Source organism: Chinchilla lanigera, unplaced genomic scaffold (assembly GCF_000276665.1).
Source record: "Chinchilla lanigera isolate Chin_1 unplaced genomic scaffold, ChiLan1.0 scaffold00013, whole genome shotgun sequence".
Lineage (NCBI taxonomy): Eukaryota > Metazoa > Chordata > Mammalia > Rodentia > Chinchillidae > Chinchilla > Chinchilla lanigera.
This window is the reverse complement of record NW_004955414.1, coordinates 20,367,343-20,391,958: the sequence shown is the minus strand read 5'-3', so window position 1 is coordinate 20,391,958 and position 24,616 is coordinate 20,367,343. Positions and strand designations below refer to the sequence as shown.

The 24,616-nt window shown below is 36.0% G+C and overlaps 2 protein-coding genes and 1 pseudogene across 2 annotated transcripts; all 3 read left to right on the top strand.

The window, feature by feature from the left end:
- The first annotated feature begins 9,264 nt into the window (after positions 1 to 9,264).
- LOC102024449 (olfactory receptor 52R1) lies at positions 9,265 to 10,218 on the top strand. The gene has a single exon (XM_005380472.2). The coding sequence runs from the start codon at positions 9,274 to 9,276 to the stop codon at positions 10,216 to 10,218; it is 945 nt and encodes a 314-aa protein (XP_005380529.1). The 5' UTR covers positions 9,265 to 9,273.
- Positions 10,219 to 12,693: 2,475 nt separating this feature from the next.
- Positions 12,694 to 13,635, top strand: LOC102018380 (annotated as a pseudogene).
- Positions 13,636 to 21,094: 7,459 nt separating this feature from the next.
- On the top strand, positions 21,095 to 22,030 carry LOC102024108 (olfactory receptor 51F1-like). The gene has a single exon (XM_005380471.1). It carries the CDS (start codon positions 21,095 to 21,097, stop codon positions 22,028 to 22,030), a length of 936 nt encoding a protein of 311 aa, XP_005380528.1.
- Positions 22,031 to 24,616: the final 2,586 nt, after the last annotated feature.

The following is a 24,616-nucleotide window of genomic DNA, read 5'->3' as shown; positions in this document are numbered from 1 at the left end:
AGATAAATGAGGCATGCAGAACTCTAACTCGTCATAACCAAAATAAAACTACACCCAGACATATAATAGTCAAGTTCCCAGATTTCCAGGAAAAGAACAGAACATTAAAAGCCTCTAGAGAAAATAAATAGATCACCTCTAAAGGAAAGCCCATCAGAATCACGGCAGACTTCTCAACACAAACATAAAAATTGAGAACAGCTTGGAGTGAAGTATTACAGGTCCTGAAACCAAACACCTTCCAACCAAGACTGATGTACCCTGCCAAACTATCCTTCAAATTTAATGGAGAAATAAAATATTTCCATGACAAAGAACAACTGAAGAACTTCATGAGTGCCAAATCATCCTTACAAAGAGTAGTAAAAGACATTCTAGACAAAAAAAAAAAACCCACAATTTCAAGAACAACAATACAAAGTATGTTGGAACCCTCAAGCAGAGCAAGCAATTAAACAGGTAGAAAAAGTAGGAAACCAGCGGCAAGTAAATAACATGACAAAGATAAGTCAACACATACCAATTATAATCATAAATGTAAATGACCTCAACTCACCAGTCAAAAGAAACAGACTGGCACAGTGGATTAAGAAAAATCCAACAATATGCTGTATACAGGAAACACATTTTACTCAAAAGGAAATCCATAGACTGAAAGTCAAAGGATGGAAAACAATTCTCCATGCAATAGGAACCCAGAAAAAAGCAGGAGTAACTATTATGTTAGCAGACAATGTTAATTTCAAACTGAGAACAATCAAAAGAGATAAAGTCACTACATACTTGTCAAGGGAAAACTGCAAGAGGAAGAGATAACGATCATAATCATGTATGCACCAAATATCGTAGCACCAAACTATATAAGGCAAATCCTCACAGGCATGAAAACCCAAATAATTAATAACACCATTGGAATAGGGGACCTCAACACCACATTGACACAAAGAGATAGGTCAACTGGACAAAAAAATCAGCAAAGAAATAGCAGATCTGAACCAAATCTGTGAATAAATGGACTAAGTAGATGTATACAGAGTGTTCCACCTCACAACATCAGAATACACATTTTTCTCAGCTCACATGGGACTTTCTCTAAATTAGACCATGTTCTAGCCCATACAGCATACCTACCTAAATGCAAAAGAGTTGAAATCATCCCACGCATATTATCTGACCACAGTGCAATGAAATTGGAAATTAACAACAAAAGGAACTCCAAAAATGTCATAAACACTTGGAAATTAAATAGCAATCTCTTGAACAACTAATGGGTCACAGAAGAAATCAAAGAAGAAATTAAAAAATACCTACAAGCAAATGAAAATGTAAATACAACTTCCCAGAATCTGCGGGATGCAATGAAAGTGGTAGACTCACACATAAGGAAAACAGAAAGAGAACAACTAAATAGCCTAATGCTGCACCTCAAACAGGATAGCTAACATAGTTGTACTGCTGACTTCTATTGCTTTACTGAAAAGAACAGTTAATGATTACTTATCTGATCAATCTTATATGTCTCTATTTGTTTTCCTGAGTAAGCACTTTGAAGATATCAATATGTAATGCAACAACAATTGTTAATTTCCTACCACTTTGTCTGTAATTCAGTATTGCTTGTATTGTTCTTATGCTATTTTGTAAATGGATGTCTGTTTGTTAATATGTTTTCCTTCTTTTATTTTTAAAATAAAAAAGTAGATGATCAGATTACAAGATATAGGAATGCAAAACTGATCAAACAATATAAGCACTAATTGTTCCTTCAATGTTCTAATACAAATTAGTAGTATAATTGCCTATATATCTAGCATATATGTATATATTTTCCTTCTTTTCTCCTTTCCCCCATCCCAGTTGTTCTTTCCCTTTTGAGCAATTTCTTTCCCTTTCATAATATCTATTGTACCGGTTGGATCTTACTTACTCTTTCAGTTTCTTATACTAGGGAGACAATACCATGTTTACACATGTGAGTTTGGTTTACTTCACTTATGTGTATGGTCTGTAGTTGCAGTCATTTACCTATAAAAGCTTCAAATTTACCTTTCTTTATAGCTGAGTAGTACTCCATTGTATAAAAATACCACATCTTTTTTATCCACTCCTTGGTTGATGGGCATGTAGGTTGTTTCCAAGATTTTGCTATGACAAATTGTGCTGCTATAAACATGGGTGTACATATATCGCTGGAATATGTTTTCAGTTCTTCTGGAAAAATACCCAGAAAGGAAATAGCTGCTTTGAATTGGACCTCCAATCCTATTTTTCTCAGGAATCTCCACACTTATTTCCACAGTGGTTGCACCAGTCTACACTCCCACCAACAGTGGAGAAGGGCTCCTTTTCCCCACTACCCCACCAGCATTTGTTATTGATTGATTTCTTGATGATAGCCATTCTTTCTGGAGTGAGACGAAATCTCAATGTTGTTTTATTTTGCATTTTTTGAATGACCAGTGATGTTGAACATTTTTTCATATATTTATTTGCTGTTTGTATCTCTTCCTTTGAGAAGTGTGTATTTATTTCAAATATCCATTTTCAACTGGACCTTTGAATTTGGGAAGCCTGATTTTTTAAAATCATTTATATTTTTTCTAAATAGAAATCCTTTATCTGAGGGACATTTGGTTAAAATTTTTTCCCAAGTCATGGGTTTTCTGTTCACTATGCTTTTATGTTTTCACTGGAATTCAAATTTTTATTCTTTGAAAACAGAATAAGAAGTTTTCTTCATTATCTTCTTAATAATTTGTAGGTACTTTTCCATAAATTAAATGCTTAGAAATCTTGTAAAGCACACATCTATTTTCAGGACCTTGTTAAACTGAAAATTCTGGTCCATAAACCCTGGAATGAGACTAAGATCACTGCTACTCTGAAGCTGCATTTTGTAAAAATTTCTACTGTGCTCTGTGCTTCTTAAATCATGTCAGATGTGCTGTTTCCTGGGACTACCTTATGTAGTGCTTATGAATAAATTTAACTCATCCTTGATTATCTAAGATTGAGCTCTTGGATACTTATATCATTGGTTAAATCACATGCTCCAATTTTCTTTTGAAGAAAAATACACATAAATGATCATTTTTTGTATTTTAAGGTATCTAAAATTTCCATTTTTTTGCTAGACTTGATAGATTGATTCTATAAGAACTTCTGCTTCAAATTATTTTATCTGTGAATTTTTAGATTTAGTTTAATATAGTGAATAACACTACTAGCTTTTCTTCCTGGTCACAGAAGCAAAAATAGTATCCACTATATTGGACCAAACAATAAAAATGTTCAGATAAAAATATTTAAAGGACTTCTTTTGTTCTCCCTGCCACCCATGCCTTGTTCCCTTACTTTTTTCGGAAAATGTTTGCAGTAAATAATTTTTAGTTTCCTTGTATGGAGTTGGCATATGGATGGGCAACTAAAAGTGGAATTTCTTGATAAAAAGAGGTCTAATTTGATTCACATACGAAAAATGATTGTGTACAATTAAATTGATCAATGTATGGGTGCTACAGTGCTCCCATATTCTTGCAAATACTTACTTTTATAAAGACTCATTTTATCTGTACTAATCAGTTTTTACAAGACTATTGCCACAGTCTAAAATTTCCATTTCCCAGTGGATAATATTGAGCACATTATCTGTGTAAATTAGCCATTCATTTGCCTCTCCCTGTGAAGTGCCTGTATAAACCATTTCTTCATATTTTAATAAGTTGCTTGTATGTTCGTTAATTGATTGTGGAGCTTCCTTTGCAGATACATGTGTTGTGAATATTTCCTCTATTTTCTGTTTTCTAATGTTATCTATCAAAGTTTTATTTGATATATTTGCTGCTTTTTCAGTTATGGTGAATGTCTTTTTTATTCTATAGATGAAATTTTGGGGCCAAAGATACAGTTCCATGGCACAAGTACCTGCCCAGTAAGTGCAAGCTCCTGAGTTAGATTTCCAGTACCAAAAAAAAAAAAGAAAAGAAAAGAAACTTTTGCCCTCCAAAGTCATAAAACTATATTCTTTTAAAAGTTAGCTTAAGTTTTCTACTTTTTAGTTTTATATTACATCTCATATAAGCATTTTTTTAAGTTTCAGTACAAGTTACGATCCATTTTTTATACATGTATCTAGTTATTCTAAAACCACTGACATTTTTCCGTCCCTGAATTGCATTGATTCCTTCCTTTGATAATCAATCAATCATATGTCTGGAGCTATTTCAAGTTTTTTCATCATTAATTTGACTTAGAACTTAATTTGCTAATTTCCACAGAGTCTGGGTAGAACTGTGACTTCGGAAAATGTAAAGAAGGCAGTAATGAAGAAATACAGTTCTTAACCCTAGATGCCACATTTTGTTGGCAAACAAAATTTTCTCTAAGGAAATGAATGAGGTGGGAGGAGAAGAGAGAGAAAAGCAAAAAGATGCTAACTTTCTATGACATTCATTATACTGAGAGTTAGTATGCCAAAATTAAATGAAATAATGGGCAAATAATAACAATTTGCAATCTGAGATAAAACTAGATTCCAAGTACAGTTTCACTAGATCCGTAATAAAATGGAAACTTGCATATCTTTGTAAGCTAAACTGCCTAAAATGTATTTGTGATTTTATCATGCTGATATCTGAAAATATACCAGATTCTTGGTGAGCATGATGATCACAGTCTACCATATTCTCATTAATGTAAACTGGATAACCTGAGTAATTTGAGGGGGCTTTTTTTCCCTAAACAATATATGCTGCTTTGAATGAGGAGTGCCTAAGAAGTTTTTAGAAATAACAACAGCAAGATCTTCACTGGAATCCTTTTCCTCTCTCCACAAAATCACAAACTCAGGACGGTCCTTGGAACCACAGTTACTCCAGTACACAGTGCAGCACCGAGAGAGTCAACACTCTCAGCAAGCAGAAATTATATGTATACACATTGATATGCATGTATATAGAGTGATATGCCCTCTCACTATCAGACATGTAGCTGTGCAGGTGCATTCACAAAGCAAGTATATTAAGTGAGTGCAGTTCACACAATGATGTTATCACTGTGCATACTTAAATAATTATTCTTCAAGATATACACAAGTTTATATACACACTTGTATGCAAGTCCAATTATTAGCTCACATATTTATTGATATACCATTCAATTTCCCCAGTTCAAACATGAAATACCATCAAAATGCTGTCAAATTGCACTATATATATATATGGAATGAGACAGAGCATCTGACTAATAAAAGGTACAAATATACAAACAAGCTCACATATAATTCCAACAGCACATTATTTTGCACATATGTTTGAATCTCCTATTTGCATTCAAGTGTACAGAGGAGAGAGACACATTAGGGGTTAATGCTTCCGGCTCTAGCCTCTACTCTCAGAGAAAGCCAATGTGAATTCAGGGCAGTGGGATTTAGAGGGAGACCGCCAGTGCTTGGGGGCATGGGTAGGCCACGTTTGTCCTTTAAATAGACACTGTTCTGAGATCTTTACCAATGGCTGAAGTCCAGAGATTTGTTAACACTGTTAATGGGAGTGATTGGGTTGGTCAAATAGCAAAACTTACGGTGAGTAATTCCTACACTCCAGGCACCTCCGCCCTTTCCAAAGAGCAGTAGGACTCACAGAATCCCCAGGGAACTGAAAACCAAGCAACACAGTGTGCAGAAAAGTGGGACTCCCTGGAAATCCCAGGTACAGAGATCAATGTCCAGGGAGCTTTCCTGTGAGGTGAGCTGCAGAATAAAGGCTTTCATGCTGTCTGCCAGGAAGATACACGGAGGTAAGCGTGCTGCCACTATCCACACGCTCTCCCTGCCAGTGGTTACATCTGAACCCTACCTGCTCTAAACCTTATTTTTAGGAGCCCCACTGTGAGAAAATTTCTCTAAAACTAGTATTTAACAAGATCTCAAACCATTTCACCCTTTATTTCTTGACTACTTTTAGCAGTTCAGATGAGTAATGGAAACAACTATATCTGCATGAGGAGTGGAAATACAGCGGTCCAGCAGAGCCCAGAGTTCAATCACTGGATTCAAATCCAGTATCATTTTTAAAGTGGAACTCTGCTTAGATGAGAACACAGTTCTTATAACTAAGTGTCCTCAAAAAAAAAAAAAGGTACATGGAGGGACTTTTTGCAAGCTAGATTTTTATTTTGAGGAAAATAAAAAATTGAAACAGAAAATTTAATTTTGATTAATGTTCCACCATAATTTGAAAAGCTGTCAATATGCACTATGCTGATAAGTGTTCTTGCTTTTGTAAAAGAGAAAAATGTATGTAATAGCAGGATAGAGTAGATAGAATAAGTAGGTATGCTGGGTTTTCTGTTTTGTGAGGCATATATTCTGAGGTCTAGCAGCTCTGGATTCTAAGAATGAAACTTTTCCTTGTGTTTGTACCAGTTTGGGGCAAAAAGGGAATGTATGTTGTTCTCTTTCCTATTGTGTAATGAATACACAGTTTCCTCTTTCCACACAAAAGCTAGCTAAAGAACTGTGATTTCCATGATGAAAGCTAATATGCTGGACAAAAATGGCCAAAGGTTGGTCAAACATTGGTCCACTAAGCATGGTTTATAGTTTTAAATCTGCACATGTCCAGTTCCCAGTCATAGGCAGAAAAGACAAAGGAATTTCTGACAGTGAAGACACTAGATTCCACAGGGCATCAGGGAAAGTGCAGAGAGTAAAAGGAAGCATCTGTCAAGGGCCCCACCTCCAATTTCAAATGTAGTTTTCATGTTCTCCCTAGTCTGCCCAAGAAAAGAAAGCAGAAAGCAGAAAATCACAGAAAGAAGAATGCATGAGAAAGATTGAGAGACGTACTTTAAGAAAGGAGTTCTGTCTTCTGAAAAAGCATTTGGAGATACATTATTGTGAAAGGATGACAAAAAATAGATTACAAAAACAGGTAATATAAGTTGAAATGTGGTTGAAAATGGAGCTCTACCCATAAAAACTGTAAGAAAACAATGGAGTCTTTCAAGAAGGCTCATGGGCAGAACCCGATAAAGATACCATCCCAGAGAAAGCACCACAGTCTCTCAGATGCCAGCATAGGATGTTGAAGTCTGATCCAGAGACTTCAGTCCAGAGAAGTAGCAGGGGTCCTGGGTCCAGAGGCACATCTATCTCTAATTCAGTGCATACTTTTGCATTCTTCTCCACATCCACCTTTGCTGTGATCAGGCGGTAATGGATACTTGAGCCAACCAGGTCGGGAATCCAATCGCTCACTCTAGCAAAGACTGCCTCACATGCTGGTAAGAGCCCTGGGCTTGGAGTTATGCACTCTTGCAATTATGTACTTTGTGACTGTGGACAAATAATGACTCTGACCACCTTTTCTTATTCACAAAGGAGAATATAGAGCTTTTGTGTAAGTTCTAAACAATAAAATTTGGGAGCCCATCACACTGTATCTCAAAAATAGCAATGTCCACATTCATCAGAGATCATTGCATGCATTGAAAAAGTAGAGCTGTAGTCAACACCTCTTCCTCTGCCTGATACAGGAATAAGGGGGCTCTCAGTATCCTTTGTCAAGTGGCCCTTAGCCTCAGTGACTGTGTCCCACCAGGTGAGGGTTACATGGAGGGGAACCGGGTAGGTAAATAGAAACACTCGGGTTCAAGTGGAGAATATAAAACTGTTTGGAAACATCAGGCCTGGGAATCTAGACAAAGCACAGACCTTGGGAAAGCAAATAACATGTGTTTATGAATTCTTACCATATTCTACACAGCAGTGGTGTTTTGAGGTTTTGTGACTTTTGTTTTGTTAGAAATATTATTTGGTAAGAATAGTAAAGATTCTGATACAGAGAAAGAATTACTGAATCTGGATCCCATTTCTCTCATATAACTATAAATATGTAGTCTATCAAGAATAGGCCAAAACTGTTTGGGGTCCTAATGAAATCTGTTTAAGGAGCCACTCAGTCTGGTAACATAAAACTCTTATTTCACAAAAGGAGTCTTGTGAACAGAGATCAGAAAGTATATTGCTCTTTCCTATATGATATGTTACAAAAAAGAAACAAAATCAAGGTTTTCAACCCAAGGCAAGGGGACAACTGAGTTTATATATGGAAAAACTACTGAACGAAAAAGGAAGTATAGACAGGATGACACACACAGAATACTGCCTGACAGCTGCTCAAACACTAGTGTGAAAAATGGGTATAACCATCTTGTGTGTATGGCACAAAATAAGGTTAAGATAGATAGCTCCATCATGACATTTTAGGATATTTTAAATCAGTTCTTTAGTCTATTTTCATGGGCTAATGATTTAATTTGTTATTTTTTAAACAAATATTTAGCAAGGTCTTCATCTGCACTCAGCAAAGAGGTGCTAGAAATAGCACAGTGTTTAATACTGACCCCATAAAGCTAACCATCTAGTCTAGGACATCCCTTGGTCAACTGTAGCCTGCAGGTCAAAAGCAGCTGTTGGTCTGTTTTTCTAAATAAAATTTTATTGGAACAAAGCCACAGACGTACATTTATGTAATAACTATGGCTGCTTTTGCACTACAGTCTCTTAATAAACTGGTTGCTTTGTGGCCCACAGAGTCTAAAATATTGTATTCATATTCTGACTTTGAAAAAAATGTTTCTACACCTCTAATATAGGAGGAGTATTACACTAAACATAATTTGTTTGAGTGCGAGTGTGCAGTTGTTCTTATCTTCATGCATAACCCCTCAAGAGAACCATTGTACTCTCAAAATCATTACATAAATTTCTAACTCAAAATCATTGCATAAATTTATATGGTATTTAGGATACACTGCTTTCCTATCCAGAAAAGTTGTCCAAATGATTTAACTGAGGAAAAAGTGGACCAATTTGGACAGTAAAACACATTTAAATATTTGGTAGTGAAAAAGAATTGAAGAGCATAAAATATGACACTTTTCATCATGATTATTTTCCCCTCCTTAACAGATTCTACTTTCAAGAAAGCTCTTATTACTTAAGAAACAAGTAAAATTGAAGCCACTGTTTTAACCCAGAGTGAATGACATCAATTTCAAACATAATAAGGAATAGCATTTAAAAATTTATTAATTACAGTAGTTGAAATTGTCCCATTTTATGAATGAGCTTAACTGCTTTATTATGCAATTGTGAAATCCAAAAGATCTTGTGAAATCCTAAAGATCTATAAACAATATCTCTCCTTTTGTTATAATCTACAAAAAGTAGATTACCTTCAGGACAAAGAACATATTATCCATGCACTGATGTTGGTTAGAGAGAACAACTCTTCTCATCCTGTGTCTTTTATCCTGCTTGGAATCCCAGGCCTGGAGAATTCCCAGTTTTGCATTGCCTTTCTGTTCTGTGTCATGTATGTTGTGGCTGTTGTTGGCAATATCACCATCCTACATATAATTCGAACTGATCACACACTGCATCAGCCCATGTACCTCTTTCTAGCCATGCTAGCAATCACTGACCTGGTCCTGTCCTCCTCCACCCAGCCTAAAATGCTGGCCATCCTCTGGTTTCAAGCTCATGAGATTGAATATCATGCCTGCCTCATCCAGGTGTTCTTCATCCATGCCTTTGCTTCTGTAGAGTCTGGGGTGCTCATGGCTATGGCCTTGGACCGCTATGTGGCCATCTGCTTCCCACTTCAACACTCCAGCATTCTGACCACAGCTGTGGTGGTAAAACTAGGGGTGGCTGTGGTGGTGCGAGGGCTGCTGTGGGTAAGCCCGTTCTGCTTCATGATCTCCAGGATGCCCTTCTGCCCCAACAGCATCATTCCCCAGTCATACTGTGAGCACATGGCTGTGCTGAAGTTGCTATGTGCTGACACCAGAGTCAACCGTGCGTACGGGCTCTTTGTAGCCTTCTCTGTGGTTGGCTTTGACATGTTGATCATCAGTATCTCCTATGTGATGATTTTGAGAGCTGTTCTGCAGTTGCCCTCAGGCGAAGCCCGCTTCAAGGCTTTTGGCACATGTGCTTCTCACATCTGTGTTATCCTGGCTTTCTACATCCCAGCCCTTTTTACCTTCCTCACCCATCGCTTTGGCCATCACGTGCCCCGAGTGGTACACATCATGTTTGCTAACGTCTACCTACTGGTGCCTCCCATGCTCAACCCCATCATCTATGGAGTTAGGACCAAGCAGATCAGGGACAGGGTTATGCAAGGGCGTTGTGGCAAAGATCTGTAAACCTGGAGCCAGAGACTCACAACAGTTCCAATTGCCAGATGACATGATGAAGACCGTTAGCCAGGATCTTACCGCACATCAGAAAGGCATTTCATTAACACGTATCCCAGAGGCCACAACCTACCGGAAGAAAGAGGAAAGACAATCATTCCAATCACTTGCTTGGTGTAATTAAGCAAGTGAATGATGTTCTAGATAATAAAAACTTGCTTAAAATTTGGATCTATGTCAGCCATCATGAGAAAGCAATCATTTTTCCATGTATTAAATCAGTGAATATTTAATGAGAATGTTGTTTTCTAAGATTGTTGTGAAAACATTATTTTTTATTTTATTTTGATCCAATAGGGTAAGTGTGTACATAACTAATTCATTTTTTAAATGAGAAATGCTTAATTTATGAATACTGTGCTCTACAGCAGTCTTATGTAGAAGTTTTAAAAATGAATAAACCACTTTAAAAGTTCTTTTGGATCTCTCACTTCACAGGGTTATAAGTTTATGGAGCTAACCTACATTGTTTATTTATTGACTCATCAGGCATAGTATGGCTCAAGCAGCAGCTACTGAGGGAACTAGCCCTCAGCCATCATCCTGTTTCTCAAAGTTTCTAGAAAGTACGCCGGTATTGCCCTAGATGCAGCAAAAGAGCAAGAAGGGCACTACAGAATCAGATGATCTGTGGTATGGTCCAAGCTTGGTAGAAAAGTACTTGGTAGAAAAGTACTAAGATTATGATAAGCATTATTGCCATCATTTAATTTTGTCTTCCTAGAATTTATTTTAACAATGAAAATTACTGTTTACAAAGATTTTAGAAATTAATTGAAGATTCTATCCTATATCTGTACGTCCAGAGCACCTGTCACTTTCATGTCCTGTGTAGTGGAAATCTCTACCCTATCCTGACTATACTTCTTCAGTAACGGTACATTACTCTTTAGCGATTCACGGAGATATTGGTTAATAATTCCTTCACACCACTCTTCATCAAACTACCCATTTGTCACTGTCAATGCAGTGTTAGCCTTTCTCTATTTGAGGTTAATTACTATCATGACCTATGTTCAAGAACTTACTACTTTTTAAAAGACTCATGTATCAATTAATTCTCCTTATTCCACATATTCAGTCTCTCACTATCTAGTGTACCTGTACTTCTATTGATAAATTTATCTATTTCTCTGAGACTTTTATGCTTTAAAAATTTTTAACACTACACAATACTTTAATCTTGGTTTATTTGTCACCTTGCCTTCATTCCCAATTTTCTGGAAATAAAATACACCCTATTGCTATTTCTTGCTTTGCTATTATTAGCTGAGTCACTGTGGCAAGTTGCAATTTTCCTCCTTCAAGTTCAACTGCTTTTTCAGAGTCACTAATATACTCTAAATTAAATTTTAATGTTTTAATCCTCCCTAGCCTTGACTGCTCAGTAAATTTGACCTGTTGTTCAGGTAAAACCCAGTCATGAGTTCACGTTCTCTGATTCTTATGGTTCCTGTAAAGCTGTCTGCTTTCATCATTTTTCTTTCTTTTTTTTAGAACCAGGAATCAAACTCAGGACCTTGTGCTTGCCAGGCAAGCACTCTGTAGCTGAGCTATCTCCTCGGCCCCTACTTTCATCATTTTTAATGAATATAGTTCTTTCCAAAATCTCCTACCAATTCTTCATTGACTTGTCTTATAAATCTACTCTCTGAGTCTGTTCACCCACACTGTTGGATTAAAGTGATACCCATGCAAAGATAACTTTCAAACCTATATTACTGGAAAATAAGAACATCTGTGCCTAAAAATTTATGTACAAATAGCCACTGCTGACTTATGTATGTCTTTGAGTTGATTTGTCTTGTTCATTGAACAACAATGTACATTCAAAATTGACTGCACTGATTTTTTAAAATTAATTTTCTTCATACATCTTTGATATACATAATAATCATATTCCTCACAGGGAATTTGTACCTGCACATAATATATCTGGATATTTTTTCCCAATTCCTCTTCCTTCCTTTCAACCTTCCTTCCCATTCCAACTTACAAAAGCTTTGTTGCTTGCTTTTTATTTTTTCTTCTATTCTTTTTTATTGTCCTTTTGCCTTCCTTCCATTCCTCATCCCTTAGTTCCCCTTCCCACTGCAAAATTTTCTTCTTACTTCTCAATATAAATTTTTCTTCACACTGATGGGGATTAAATGCTTATTAGTAAGAAAAATTATAATTAAAATGCAGTATTAACTAAACATACCTTCTCGGTTTCAGGGTAAAACACTTATATCTTTAGTTAATGTCCCTAACTAAGAATGCTAAATAAATACCAACTCAATAAACCTGTAGGTTTAACTCAAAGATAGAGACATTACGTATTTCACTGGAAACTCTCTTACTAAAATAAGTAAATATATTGTCTATGATATTATCACTTGTTTCTTCTACAGCATGTGAACATTTCAAAGACAAATCCAAGAGAACATGAAGATACTCAGCAACTTGACATCTAAATCTCCAACCTTCTTGCTGACTGCCATTCCTGGCTTCCAGTCTGCCCATGCCTGGATCTCTGTTCCGTTTTGTTGTCTTTATGCCGTTGCCCTCTCTGGGAACAGCATCATCCTCTTCATCATCGTCACCCAGCACAGCCTCCATGAGCCCATGTTCTATTTCCTCTCCATGCTGTCAGCCACAGATCTGGGCCTGACTCTTTCTACCATGTCTACAACTTTGGGTATTCTGTGGTTTGATGCAAGGAAAATCAGTCTAGATGCTTGCATCACGCAGATGTTTTTTCTTCATCAATTCACTGTAATGGAATCTGGGGGGCTAGTGATTATGGCTTTTGACCACTATGTGGCAATCTGTAACCCTCTCAGATACACTACAGATCTCCCTAGCTTCAGAACCATTCAGATGGGTCTCTTCATGATTTTACGTACTGTGACCACGCTAACACCACTGCTTTTGCTCTTTAAGGCTCTCTCTTTCTACAGAATGAATGTCCTTTCCCACTCACACTGCTATCATCCAGAGTGATTAAATTAGCATGTTCAGATACTCAGGCAAATAGCGTCTGTGGATTAGTTGATCTCTTCCTGACTACAGGAGTAGATATACCATGCATCACCCTGTCTTATATCTTGATTATTCACTTTAGGTCTTCAATATCACTTCTCCAGAAGAAAGATACAAGGTCTTCAGCACCTGTGTCTCCCACATTGGAGCAGTTGCTGTATTTTACATCCCATGATAAGCCTGTCTTTGATTTATTGCTATAGTTGGTCATTTCCCAAAGTGGTCCATTTGATAATGACCAATGTATGCCTGCTTTTGCTCCCTGCGCTCAACCCCATCATCTATAGTGTAAAAACAAGACATATCCACAAGGTTGTATTTACTGTGCTCCTTACAAAATAAGTAGAGATTATTAAGATTAGAGAAGTCAGTTGTAAGTTATTTTCATTGTAAAAAAAAGCAGTCCAGGGGCTGGGGATTTAGCTCAGCGGCAAAGCGTCTGCCTGGAAAGCACAAGGTCATGAGTTCGGTTCCCGGTACCAGAGAAAAACCAAAACCAAAAAAAAAAAGGCATTGAAAAAAGCAGTCCAGTAAATTATTGTCAATTGAATTTGTTCATTTATTTAATAATATTTAATAAATATGATTTTGTTTTCTGTCATAAGAGTATGATAATTTGAGAATTTTGACACCAAGTAAGGGAAATTTAACAGTAGTCAATAGATACTCTTTTAGGTCACAGCTAGCATGAAGCTTGCAATCTAGTAAGGAAAATTGTAATATTATACGTTTACTTAGCTTTTTTTTCCTGATACCAGGAATTGAACTCAGGACCTTGCACTTGCCAAGCAGGTGTTTGTGCTGCTGAGCTATATCTGCAGCCCCTGTAATTTTATAGTAATGAAGTGTTAAAATAATATTCATAGCAACTAACATTTCTCAGTTGCTTCACAGTAGATATACTAACTACTTTTAAAACATAATCTACATACAAATAAAATAAGCCCACTGAAATATATATCATTCATAATAATTGAAATATGTACTAGTGAAAAAGTGAGCTCTGGAGATATGTAGTTCACACAACATGAATCCTCATTGAAATTTTAATCCCAGATGTCTGTATCTCAGATGTCATCCATTCAAAAGTGTACTACACAATGCCAAAGCATCAAAAGTAAACCTGCATCTCTGGGAATCTACATCATGTCCTTAAAAGTGTGGTGGCCTCCTTAACATATACATTCACTTTCTTACTTATGAATAACCTCTAAAGCAAAATATAGAAATAGACTTCATGCCATGTAAGCATAAGTCACTATCCAGTGCTGTAGGAACAAAGGAAAATGTTCAGAAATTGGGTATATTTGCTTATTTAATATAATAAATGTGAACTTTGCAGAACTAGGCATGATTATGAAGTAAAATGCAAGGAAATTCTGAACAGAGGTTCTTGTGTTTTTTCTGTACAAAATACAGAAAAATTAGAAATTTAATTAAATCTATGTTCCCCTCTCCACAGAAAAATTAAAGATAAACACATGATTTTCCATAAAATTTCAGGTTTCAAGAATTCCATGAAAGACTGCCTGGCTCCCTTTCTCTATCAAACAAATAAGGTAAAGAATTGATGGTTCTCATTCTATAAGCAGTTACACAGATCAAGATCCCACATGCGCATTTCCTGAAAAGGGACTCGTGGTAACTATATTGATATCAGAGAAAGGCAAAAAGTATTTTTCAAAAATGAGTTGCATAAAATGATAGAAAAAGTTCAGAGGAAAATGGAGACAGAAGCCTGGTGGGAGTCATGGGAAAGTGGTGATAGATACAAGGGGTGCTCCAGGAATCCAACAAAAAGTGGGGACTGCAGTGTGCTGAACCCAGCACTGGATGTATCACCTTGCAAAGGCCATGTTGCATGCATCCCTTTAGACTTTGTGTTCAACGGTGTCAAATCAGTAACTAAGATGACCATAATCAGAATATTTTTACCATGGGAATTGGTAAACCCTGCAAATGAGAATTTTTTTTTCTAGTGGATTTGTTTTACACCTGCACTACAGTGGTACTTTGTGGTTGGCCTCGTGGGGAGTAGTATAAATATAAATTCAAGGATCAATAAATGTACTTTTTACCACTCAACAAGTCTGAAATCTGATGTGTGAGACAACAATAAGGGCAAAAAATATAAATTAATTTGTTTAGTGGTGTGATTGTTGATAACGCAAGAGTTACGCCTTTTCCTGTTTTGCTGCCATCTAAAATGAAGAGTTTCCAAAGGTGCAGCAAGAAGAGGATTTCAAAGCAACTCTGTGGAGGAATGTAACAAGCATCCATTGTCACGGTTTCACCATTCTTGTGGAATTCTTTCCTAGACATTAAATCCGCAGGTCTTATCTGGACATAGGCATTAAGATAATGAAAAAACACCATACTTTTCCTGGGCACAAGTGTAGAGTTCAGATTTTCTTGAAATGCTCAGTTCATCATTGTCTCTTCATTTCTTGCACTATACAGAAATTATAGCCACAGGGTAAATCTACTTTTCAGAAACTCACAAGATAAATAAAAGAACATAAGTTGAAAAAAAAAAGAGCAAAATCTAGGAACTGTAACAGGGCAGAAAAGATTTTTATGATAATATTTTAAAAATTAATGATTCAGGGGCTGGGGATTTAGCTCAGCGGCAAAAGCGCCTGCCTGGCAAACGCAAGGTCGTGAGTTCAGTTCCCAGTACCGGAGAAAAACCAAAAAATAAAAAAATAAAAAGTAATGATTCAAGAATGATCTCAAGTTCAAAGAAATGAGGCTACTCTGTGTGTTGCGGGGAGGGGGGGACTGGATGTCCTGGGGATTGAATCTAGGAGCTTCACACTGAGTTTGTGCCCAGCCCCTTTTTTTCTTTTGAGAAAGTATCTTACTAAATTGTTTTGTACTGGACCTAGCACACACTGTGGGATAAATGTAAGCATTCAACTATTCCAACCAAGGGTCAAAGTTCAAAGACAACTCATAAGTGAAACATTTTAAAATTCTTTTCTTTTAATTTCAAAAATTTATTACAGTAAAGGATGCATTGCCACAAATCCTGCTCACAATATTCCCCCTTGCTTCAAAGACATTTAACCCATCATTCTTGGCACTTTGAGAAGCAGTTCTGAAACTCCTCTTTTGGGTTTCCAGTCCTCAGTTGCTGAACACCAGAAGGCCAGACAATGATTATGAAGTTTTAGAGGGAAAACACAAAACACAACTAACAGGAGCAAATGTTTAATTTTATGAGAAAGCAGTTAACAGTATTGTTATAGTAGTTTTTATGAGTCCTGGTACAAGTGCTTTAGAGAATAGTCAAAACTGTGGATGGCAAAAGACTCACAGCATCTATGGTTAAAACTCTGAGGAAAGTTTAGCTAGTAAGACAATCTTCTTTCAATGTATACACAACATTTGGGGCAACACAGTAGTTATAATTTACAGTATTATACCAAGATCATCAAACTTTTCTTATTATCATTCAAAATATATATTTGGCTATGCATTTTATGGTAAAGAATAACAATTTTACAATGTAATCTATAAATTATCAGTTTTTATCTGATAACAAAATATTGAGGATGTAATTACCTGTCCAATTTTGTCTTGGAAGAATATCTTTTTAGGCAGAGCTGTGTATTGGACCCAGAGTCTTGTGTATGGTACAACATGTGCTCCAGCACTGAGCTACATCCCAATAAGAATAATGAAATATTTTGAAAATAAAGTGGAATGTATTACTTTTTATCTAACAGTTAATCCTTTAATTGTCAGAGTGGCATTGCTTGGAATACAAATTGCATGGGCATGTCTATTTTTGGCCAAAGAAGTTTGTCCCGATGGCATTAAGGACACACAAAACAAATCTGTAAACCCATGGCAAGCTGCTTTGTTTACCTTTGCATTTTAAAAGACAAATACCTGGCCAACACAGACGCATTTATCATACAGAGAATCATCTGTATTTATCATCATATCTACACAGAAGTACTTCATATACAGGGTTAGCTTTTACCTATGAAGTGAAATTTAAAGATTAACAGTAATGTCAAAAGTCAAAGGGCATTCAAAGTGGATCAAGGATCTAAACATTATGACAGAAGCATTGAATCTATTGGAAAATAAATAGGTAAAATCCTAGAAGTCATAGGTGTAGGAAAGGATATTCTAAGTCTAACTACAATTGCACAAGAAGTAGCAGCAGGAATCAGCAAGGAGGATTATATCAAATTAAAAAACTTTGGAATCAATTAGGCTGAAGAGAAAAACTACACAAAGGCAAAAAAATTTGCCAGCTATTCCTCCAACAGAGGATTAATATCTAAAATATATAAAGAACTCAAAGATATAGACCTCCTAAATAAAAGACCCACTCAAAAAATGGGCAAGTAAAATGAACAGACACTTCACAGAGAAGTAAAAGTGACTGACAAATACATGACAAATGTTCAACATCTCTGGCCATTAGAGAAACCCAGATTAAAACAATGCTAAGATTCCATCTTACATAGCAAAGAACAGCAATCATTGCAGAATCAAAAAATAACAAATGCTGGAAAGGCTGTCATGAAAAAGGAACCCTCCTACATTTTTGGTGGGAAAGTAAACTAATACATTTTTGGTGGGAAAGTAAACTAATACATTTCCATTAAAATGGAAATCAGTATAGAGATCTCTCAAAGAACTAAAATTAGAAAGTCCATATGACCCAGCTGTCCCCTTTTAGGTATTTTCTCCAAAGAGCTTAAGACATCCTATTACAGCTATGTATGCATACCAATGTTTATGAAAGTATAATTCATAATAGCTAAATCCTGGAAGCAGCATGTATACCCATCAACAGAGTAGTGGATAAAGAAAATGTGGCATCTATATACAAGGGAATACTTGGCTATCTACTGATTCATCTTTCAGCGAATGAGGTCAAAAGAGTTTTTAAGATAATTTTTGTTCCACTTACTTTTCATCTTCTATACTTCATCCTCACCTTCACTGTACATCTGAGGAAACTGGAGAAATTTATCACATATTCCAAGGATTTAGAAGATTTTGGAAAAACTAATATGAAAACTCTCCAGAATGCTATCCTAGTATTCTTACATTTTGACAGTGATTCTCAACCTGCACTCTACATAAAAATCAAATGAGACTAAAGTCCAAGGATAATTTAATGGGTTTAGGGTGAATGTTGTATATTTTTCAAAAGCTTCCTAGTTGATGCTAGTGTTCAATAAAGGTTAATAATGGCTACATTATAAAAAGATGTTTATTTCCAGTAATAATGCAGTTATTATGAAATTCATATAAATGAGCAATTCTTCATATAAAACCAAATAATAGTATCTTAATATCTAATATGCATCTGTTCTTAAAGTTTATGTATTAAGAATGTATTTCTCAATCAACATGTGCAATCATTGCAACATTTTTCTTTTCCTAAAACATATTATTAACTAAATATATATTTCTAGGGGCTGGGGATTTAGCTCAGCGGCACAGTGCCTGCCTGGCAAGCACAAGGTCATGAGTTCAGTTCCCGGTACCAGAAAAAAAAACAAAAAAGAAGAAAGAAAATATATTTCTAATAATTGATTACATCTCAAATTAAGTACTTGTGGCAATAGCTTATTCATCATTCAGATCTATCTACAAAAGCAAGTTGAAGTTCAATGTGTCTGTTTCCCTTGCTACTAGGTCCCAGTGCTATCTCAGGGCATCACATAGTAAATATCCATTATAATTATTAAACTAAAGTAAATTTGTTAATTAAAGAAGCCATCAGCTGCTCAATATTTATATTTTTATTTCAGAAAGTACCAAGAAATTCTACTTATTGAAAATTCATTTACATGCTTTTTTGGTTTTCTTCTGCTCCTTTTTCTTCTTGCTTATATGATTAAACAATATTATGTGCTTACCTCTGTTCACTTTAATGAGCCTTTCTTTTAATGCAAGGAAAGAAATGGGACCCTAAAGTAATAATATTAGATAATATATGTAGTAAATCCCTCCTTGTGTTGGGCTGTGTTAAATATTCAGCTACATTGTTTTCTTTCCTTTTCCCCTAATAGACTGAAGTCTTTACAGAGTAGAAAATACTTGGTGAAAATCTGAGCAAGAATGTCCCTCTAAAAAGGTTTCATTCAAATGTATCTTGCTCTGGAAGAAATAGATTAATTATTTTTGTGTGTTGAGTTAAGGGGCCCCATTGAGGCCAAAGATTTTATTCTTGATTATTCAGTCACCTGGGAAAAGCCATTTAAATGCTGCCTTTCTCCTGCCAGAAAGAGCTGGTATAAGATTCTCTCCTACCAAGTGTCTCAGAAAGTCATTCCATCTGCCAGGCTGCCTTTATATTGTATCTAAATTTGTGTGTTTTCACTTCTTTTCTTTTTCATAGGGTTCTGTGAGGATTAAGTAGCTTCTTGTTCCTGTGGATAGCAGGTAAGGAAGGACATGAGGAAGAAAGGGGCAGATGTGTGAGAGAAAGACCAGGTCCTGAGCAATTGGGAGAAGCTGGAGTGGAAATCTGAAAAAAGGAGGAATCTCTCTTCTGCTTATCTAGGCTTTGAGAAATAATAGGGACCAAGAGGAAATGAGGAAAATTTGGGAACAATAAAGTTTGACTTTAAACAAGAATGTTTAAAATAAAAATGAGAATTAAATGATATCTCCATAATTCAGAGTCAGGAAAATTCTTTTGGGCTTCATTCATGCCAACATAATGAAACATAGCAAGGATAAACTGCCAAGGGTCAGGAGCATGGCAAGGGAAGTAGATAGACCTCATGCCATTTTTAACTATTAAGGGGACACCAAAAGCCTCCCCAATCATGAGAAATACTATTTTAATCAATAAGTTTTCTTAAAGTATTATCTTTTTATTCCATAGTTAATAAAGTAACAAAATTTAATACAAACACCACTGCCATGCCAATTCACATAGGAGCCTAATAGGGACAGAAAACTATGACCCCATCTTTCATAGAAGCAGTTCCATCGATAATATTTTTAACCTCTGCTTTTGTGCTCATCTCATTTTCAGTTGAGAGAACTGCTACATTTGAAATTTTCTCTTGAGTAAATGAGAATTCTAAATTATTTTTAATTAACTACAGGTTATTTTAATTAACTTCAGTTACAGTCAAATTATAATAAAATCTATTTTGATGACTATAAAACATTAAAATTTAAAGAATATTTGAGGTCAATCTAAATACTTTCAAATTTAATTTTTTTTCACATACTTTTCTGTTACAGAAAAAATATTAAAATATATGTAAAAATATGTGCATAGAGACACACTTTTTATCACTTGCCTTCAACTGTAACATGGTTTACACAGACCTCTGGTCTTTTGTCAGAATTTTGATGTTTTGTTTGTCACAGAGCTTTCTGTTAACTTTGATTTTTGCGTAAAAATGTTGTTTTTCTGTTTGCTAAACCTTCTGTCACCCTTTTTGTATTTTCCACCAAGCCTTCACTAACTCTAGTTGCAGCCCTGCCACTTACAGCATGTGCTAAGTGTTGTATATTCAGACAAACAACAGCTTTGGAGCAGAAAAACTTGTATTTCCTTGTGTTTCCTTGTATTTCCATTGTGTTTCCTTGTATTTAATCAGTTAACTTAACCAAACTGAATCTCTTTTCTGTTACTTCAAAATGAAAATGACAGATAGGAACTGATTCTAAGGTAGCCATAAGGGCTATGCGATGTGTAATCAGTAAAACAAGGATCAAAATGCCTGGCAAAAGTAGCTTTGACTCAGTGAATGTATTATTGCAGGAACTTACTGAAGGGGAGCGAGCTTTCATTCAGATCACCATGCTCTCTACTGCTAATTCAACTCCCACTACTTTCTTCTTAACTGGAGTTCCTGGGTTAGAAGCCTTCCACATCTGGTTTTCCATCCCTTTTTGCTGCCTCTGTGTGATGGCCCTCCTGGGGAACGGCACTATCCTCTATGTGGTGGTGACAGATCCCACTCTCCATGAGCCCATGTACTATTTCCTCTCCATGCTGTCTGCCACTGACATGGGCATCACCCTTTCTTCTCTTCCCACCACACTGAGTGTCCTCTGGTTCAATGCCAGGGTCATCAGCCTCGATGGATGCATTGTGCAGATGTTCTTCCTACATGGATTCACACTCATGGAATCCTCTGTGCTTCTGGCCATGGCTTTCGACCGCTTCGTTGCCATCTGCAATCCCCTGAGATATGCTGTGATTTTAACTAACTCTCGAATCATCAAAGCCGGGCTGGTGATATTTGTACGAATGCTGGTCAACCTGATGCCCCTGCTCCTGCTCCTTAAGCGTCTGTCTTTCTGTGGCCCTAATGTGCTTTCCCACTCCTATTGCTACCACCCTGATGTGATTAGGTGCTCTTGCTCAAGTGTCAAGGTCAACAGCATCTGTGGCTTAGTTGCTCTCATTCTGACATCAGGAATAGATATCCCCTGCATTTTCCTCTCCTATGTGCTCATCATCAAGTCCATCCTCAGCATTGCCTCCCCAGAAGAGAGGCAAAAGGCCTTTGGCACCTGTGTCTGTCATATCGGTGCTGTTGTGATCTTCTACCTCCCCTGGATCATCCTAGCTTTGGTACATCGCTTTGGCCATAATGCTCCTCCCTATGTCCACACACTGATGTCAAATCTCCATTTCCTCTTTCCCCCAGTGCTGAACCCCATCATATACAGCGTGAAGACCAAACAAATCCGTAAGGCTTTCATAAAGGTGTTTCCAAACATAAAGTAGATTGTCTGACCATGAAGTGGTCTGGATAGACACGCTTGTTTCCTTCCTCTCTTTCCCCTTCCTTCCACACTTTATTCATCATACCAGGCATTTTCTTAGGGATGATAACACAAGAGCACATATGAAACATCCCTGCCTTCTCAAACAGCTTGTATGTCTACTAACAGAGACATAAAATTAAATAATAGCAATAATAAATCAGAACAATTATTACAGAGTCATACCCAAGAGGCTATACAGACACTGATGTAAACATATAAAATTCTTAGAAGAGGAGATTACTTGACTAAGCATAATGTATAGCAAATAAAAATATAAAAGGCATCAAGTCCAGAGCACAACTTTGTGAAGTTAATGAGGTATGACACAAGCTTAGGGTAGAAATATTGTGTAGAAACTACTCCATGTGTGATAAGGGAGAGGGAAGAGAACCATATATGAGATTAGAAAAGAATCTCTGTACTCAATAAAGTTACAGTTACAAAAGATTTTAAAAATGAGAATGCTCAGTTGGAATTTGGAAGCCTTATTAGATTCCCTTTTGAGTAACACCAAGTGTAGTTATAGCTTGAAGAAAAATAGTCTTCATTTATTCTCCTGATTTGAATCAGTATTTGAAGTATACATTGTCTATAATGTCATACAAAATATCTCTCTGGTATTGTAATCTACCACTCCTGCCTTAAAATAGGATTTTAAGATCTCTAGTACAAGCTCAGTTCTTTATATCCTTCATGTAAGATAGTAACAAGGACTAAAATACTCTTAAGATCTCAAAAGAGGAGAAAATTTTCATAGTAAAATTTATGACTTCCTGTGTCTCCTATAATATTCAGTTTCAAAATACTGCACCTTACTCTCTCCTTTTGTCAAAAATCTTCTGACATGAGAACAGTAAGACCAATAGAGGGAGAGACAAAATTGGAACATTACAAAATACATCCTGATGAAAAAAAATACCTTTGTGTTTTATTTTATATATTGTAGAAAAATTTTCCCTTATAGCAACATGTAGCTCATTGACTTTAGGAGCATAAAAGCATTTCTGAACTTACAATACACAATATAAATTTTGCCTATTATAAATTTTCCCAAAAAGGAATAAATCTGATGAAACCATGGTATATAGATAAACAATAAATTATTAAAATTTTAACAATTATGTGCATACAAGTTTTATCTGATTTCTCTGTAGGCCAGTGATGACGAACCTATAGCCCATGTTATTGTCTTTTACTCTTAAAACAAAAAATGAGAAAAGAAGGAAAAAATGGAAACAAAATTTTGGTAAATTAGGAGAAGAGGGATTGAAGGGAGGGTAGGGGCATGGGAAAAAAAGAAGAATCAAGATACGTTGTGTACAGGTATAAATTCGTTATGATGAATGTGATTACAGTGTATATCTAAAGTGTACCAATAGGGGGCTGGGGATTTAGCTCAGCAGCAAAGCACCTGCCAGGCAAGCACAAGGTCATGAGTTCGATTCCTGGTACCGGAAGAAAAACAACAACAACAACAAAAAACAAACAAAAAAAGTGTACCAATACACTTCATTAATTTTTTTAAAAGGTGTTATAAGGTCAGTAAAACTCAATACTGAGGTTTAATTGCAGTGTTGTCACTTTGCATTAAATAAGTGGGTTTGGGGTTGCAGTTTGGGTACCTGATCTCTAAAAGGTTCACCATCACTGCTATGGGGGATACCACTATGCCTTTCTCACTCATACTCCCCACAGAAGAAGGCTCACAGTTTTCTTTCTTTTCCATCATAAAGACCTTATATATTTGGTCTCGATGCCATTTCTTCCCTGACACATTAAACATTTGTAGATGTAGCTTAAAATGGACCTGTAAATAAATTTCTAGCCTCACACACCTATCTTAGGAACTAAGGAAAGGTTGAAAACAAGTTATTTAAATAAACTACTCCATAATTCAGAAAAAAAAGAAAATAAAAATCATCAGAAAGTCTAAGAAGTTTAAGAAAAGGCAACAAATTATAATAGAGGAAAAAAAGCATAATGTCAGAATAAAGAGCTTATATTACAGAACTACAGAAACTTTTTAAAAGTTTATAAAAGAAGATAATTTTAAAATCTTAAGACTTGTTTCTGGAAGATTTCTATAAAATGCAGAAAGCTGTGAAAATACAGCATAAAACAATAAGTAAAGAAAAAGAAATTGTCAAGGAGGGGAAAAGAGGTTGAAGGGAGGTCAGGGAACTGGGAAAAAAAGAGGAATCAAGATGTGTCATAAACAGACATAAATTCCCTAGGATAAGCGTGATCATTATGTGTATCTAAATTGTCAATAAACTTAATAAAAAAGTAAAGCAGATGGGTTTAAATCATGAAATCTGTAGCCCTATAAACTTGAGTTACAGGCAAACTTCAATTAATCCCTTAATTCCTCATGCCTCAGTTTGCTAATCAGTAACATAGAGGAAACATATGGTACCAACACTGCAGAGCTGGTGTGAGAATTTATGACAGAATGTATGTAAAGTCCCAGGGCTAAACCCATTCAAATGTTTTTTCAGCTGACTTTACTATGTATTGAATGAGTGATAAACTTAACACAATATAT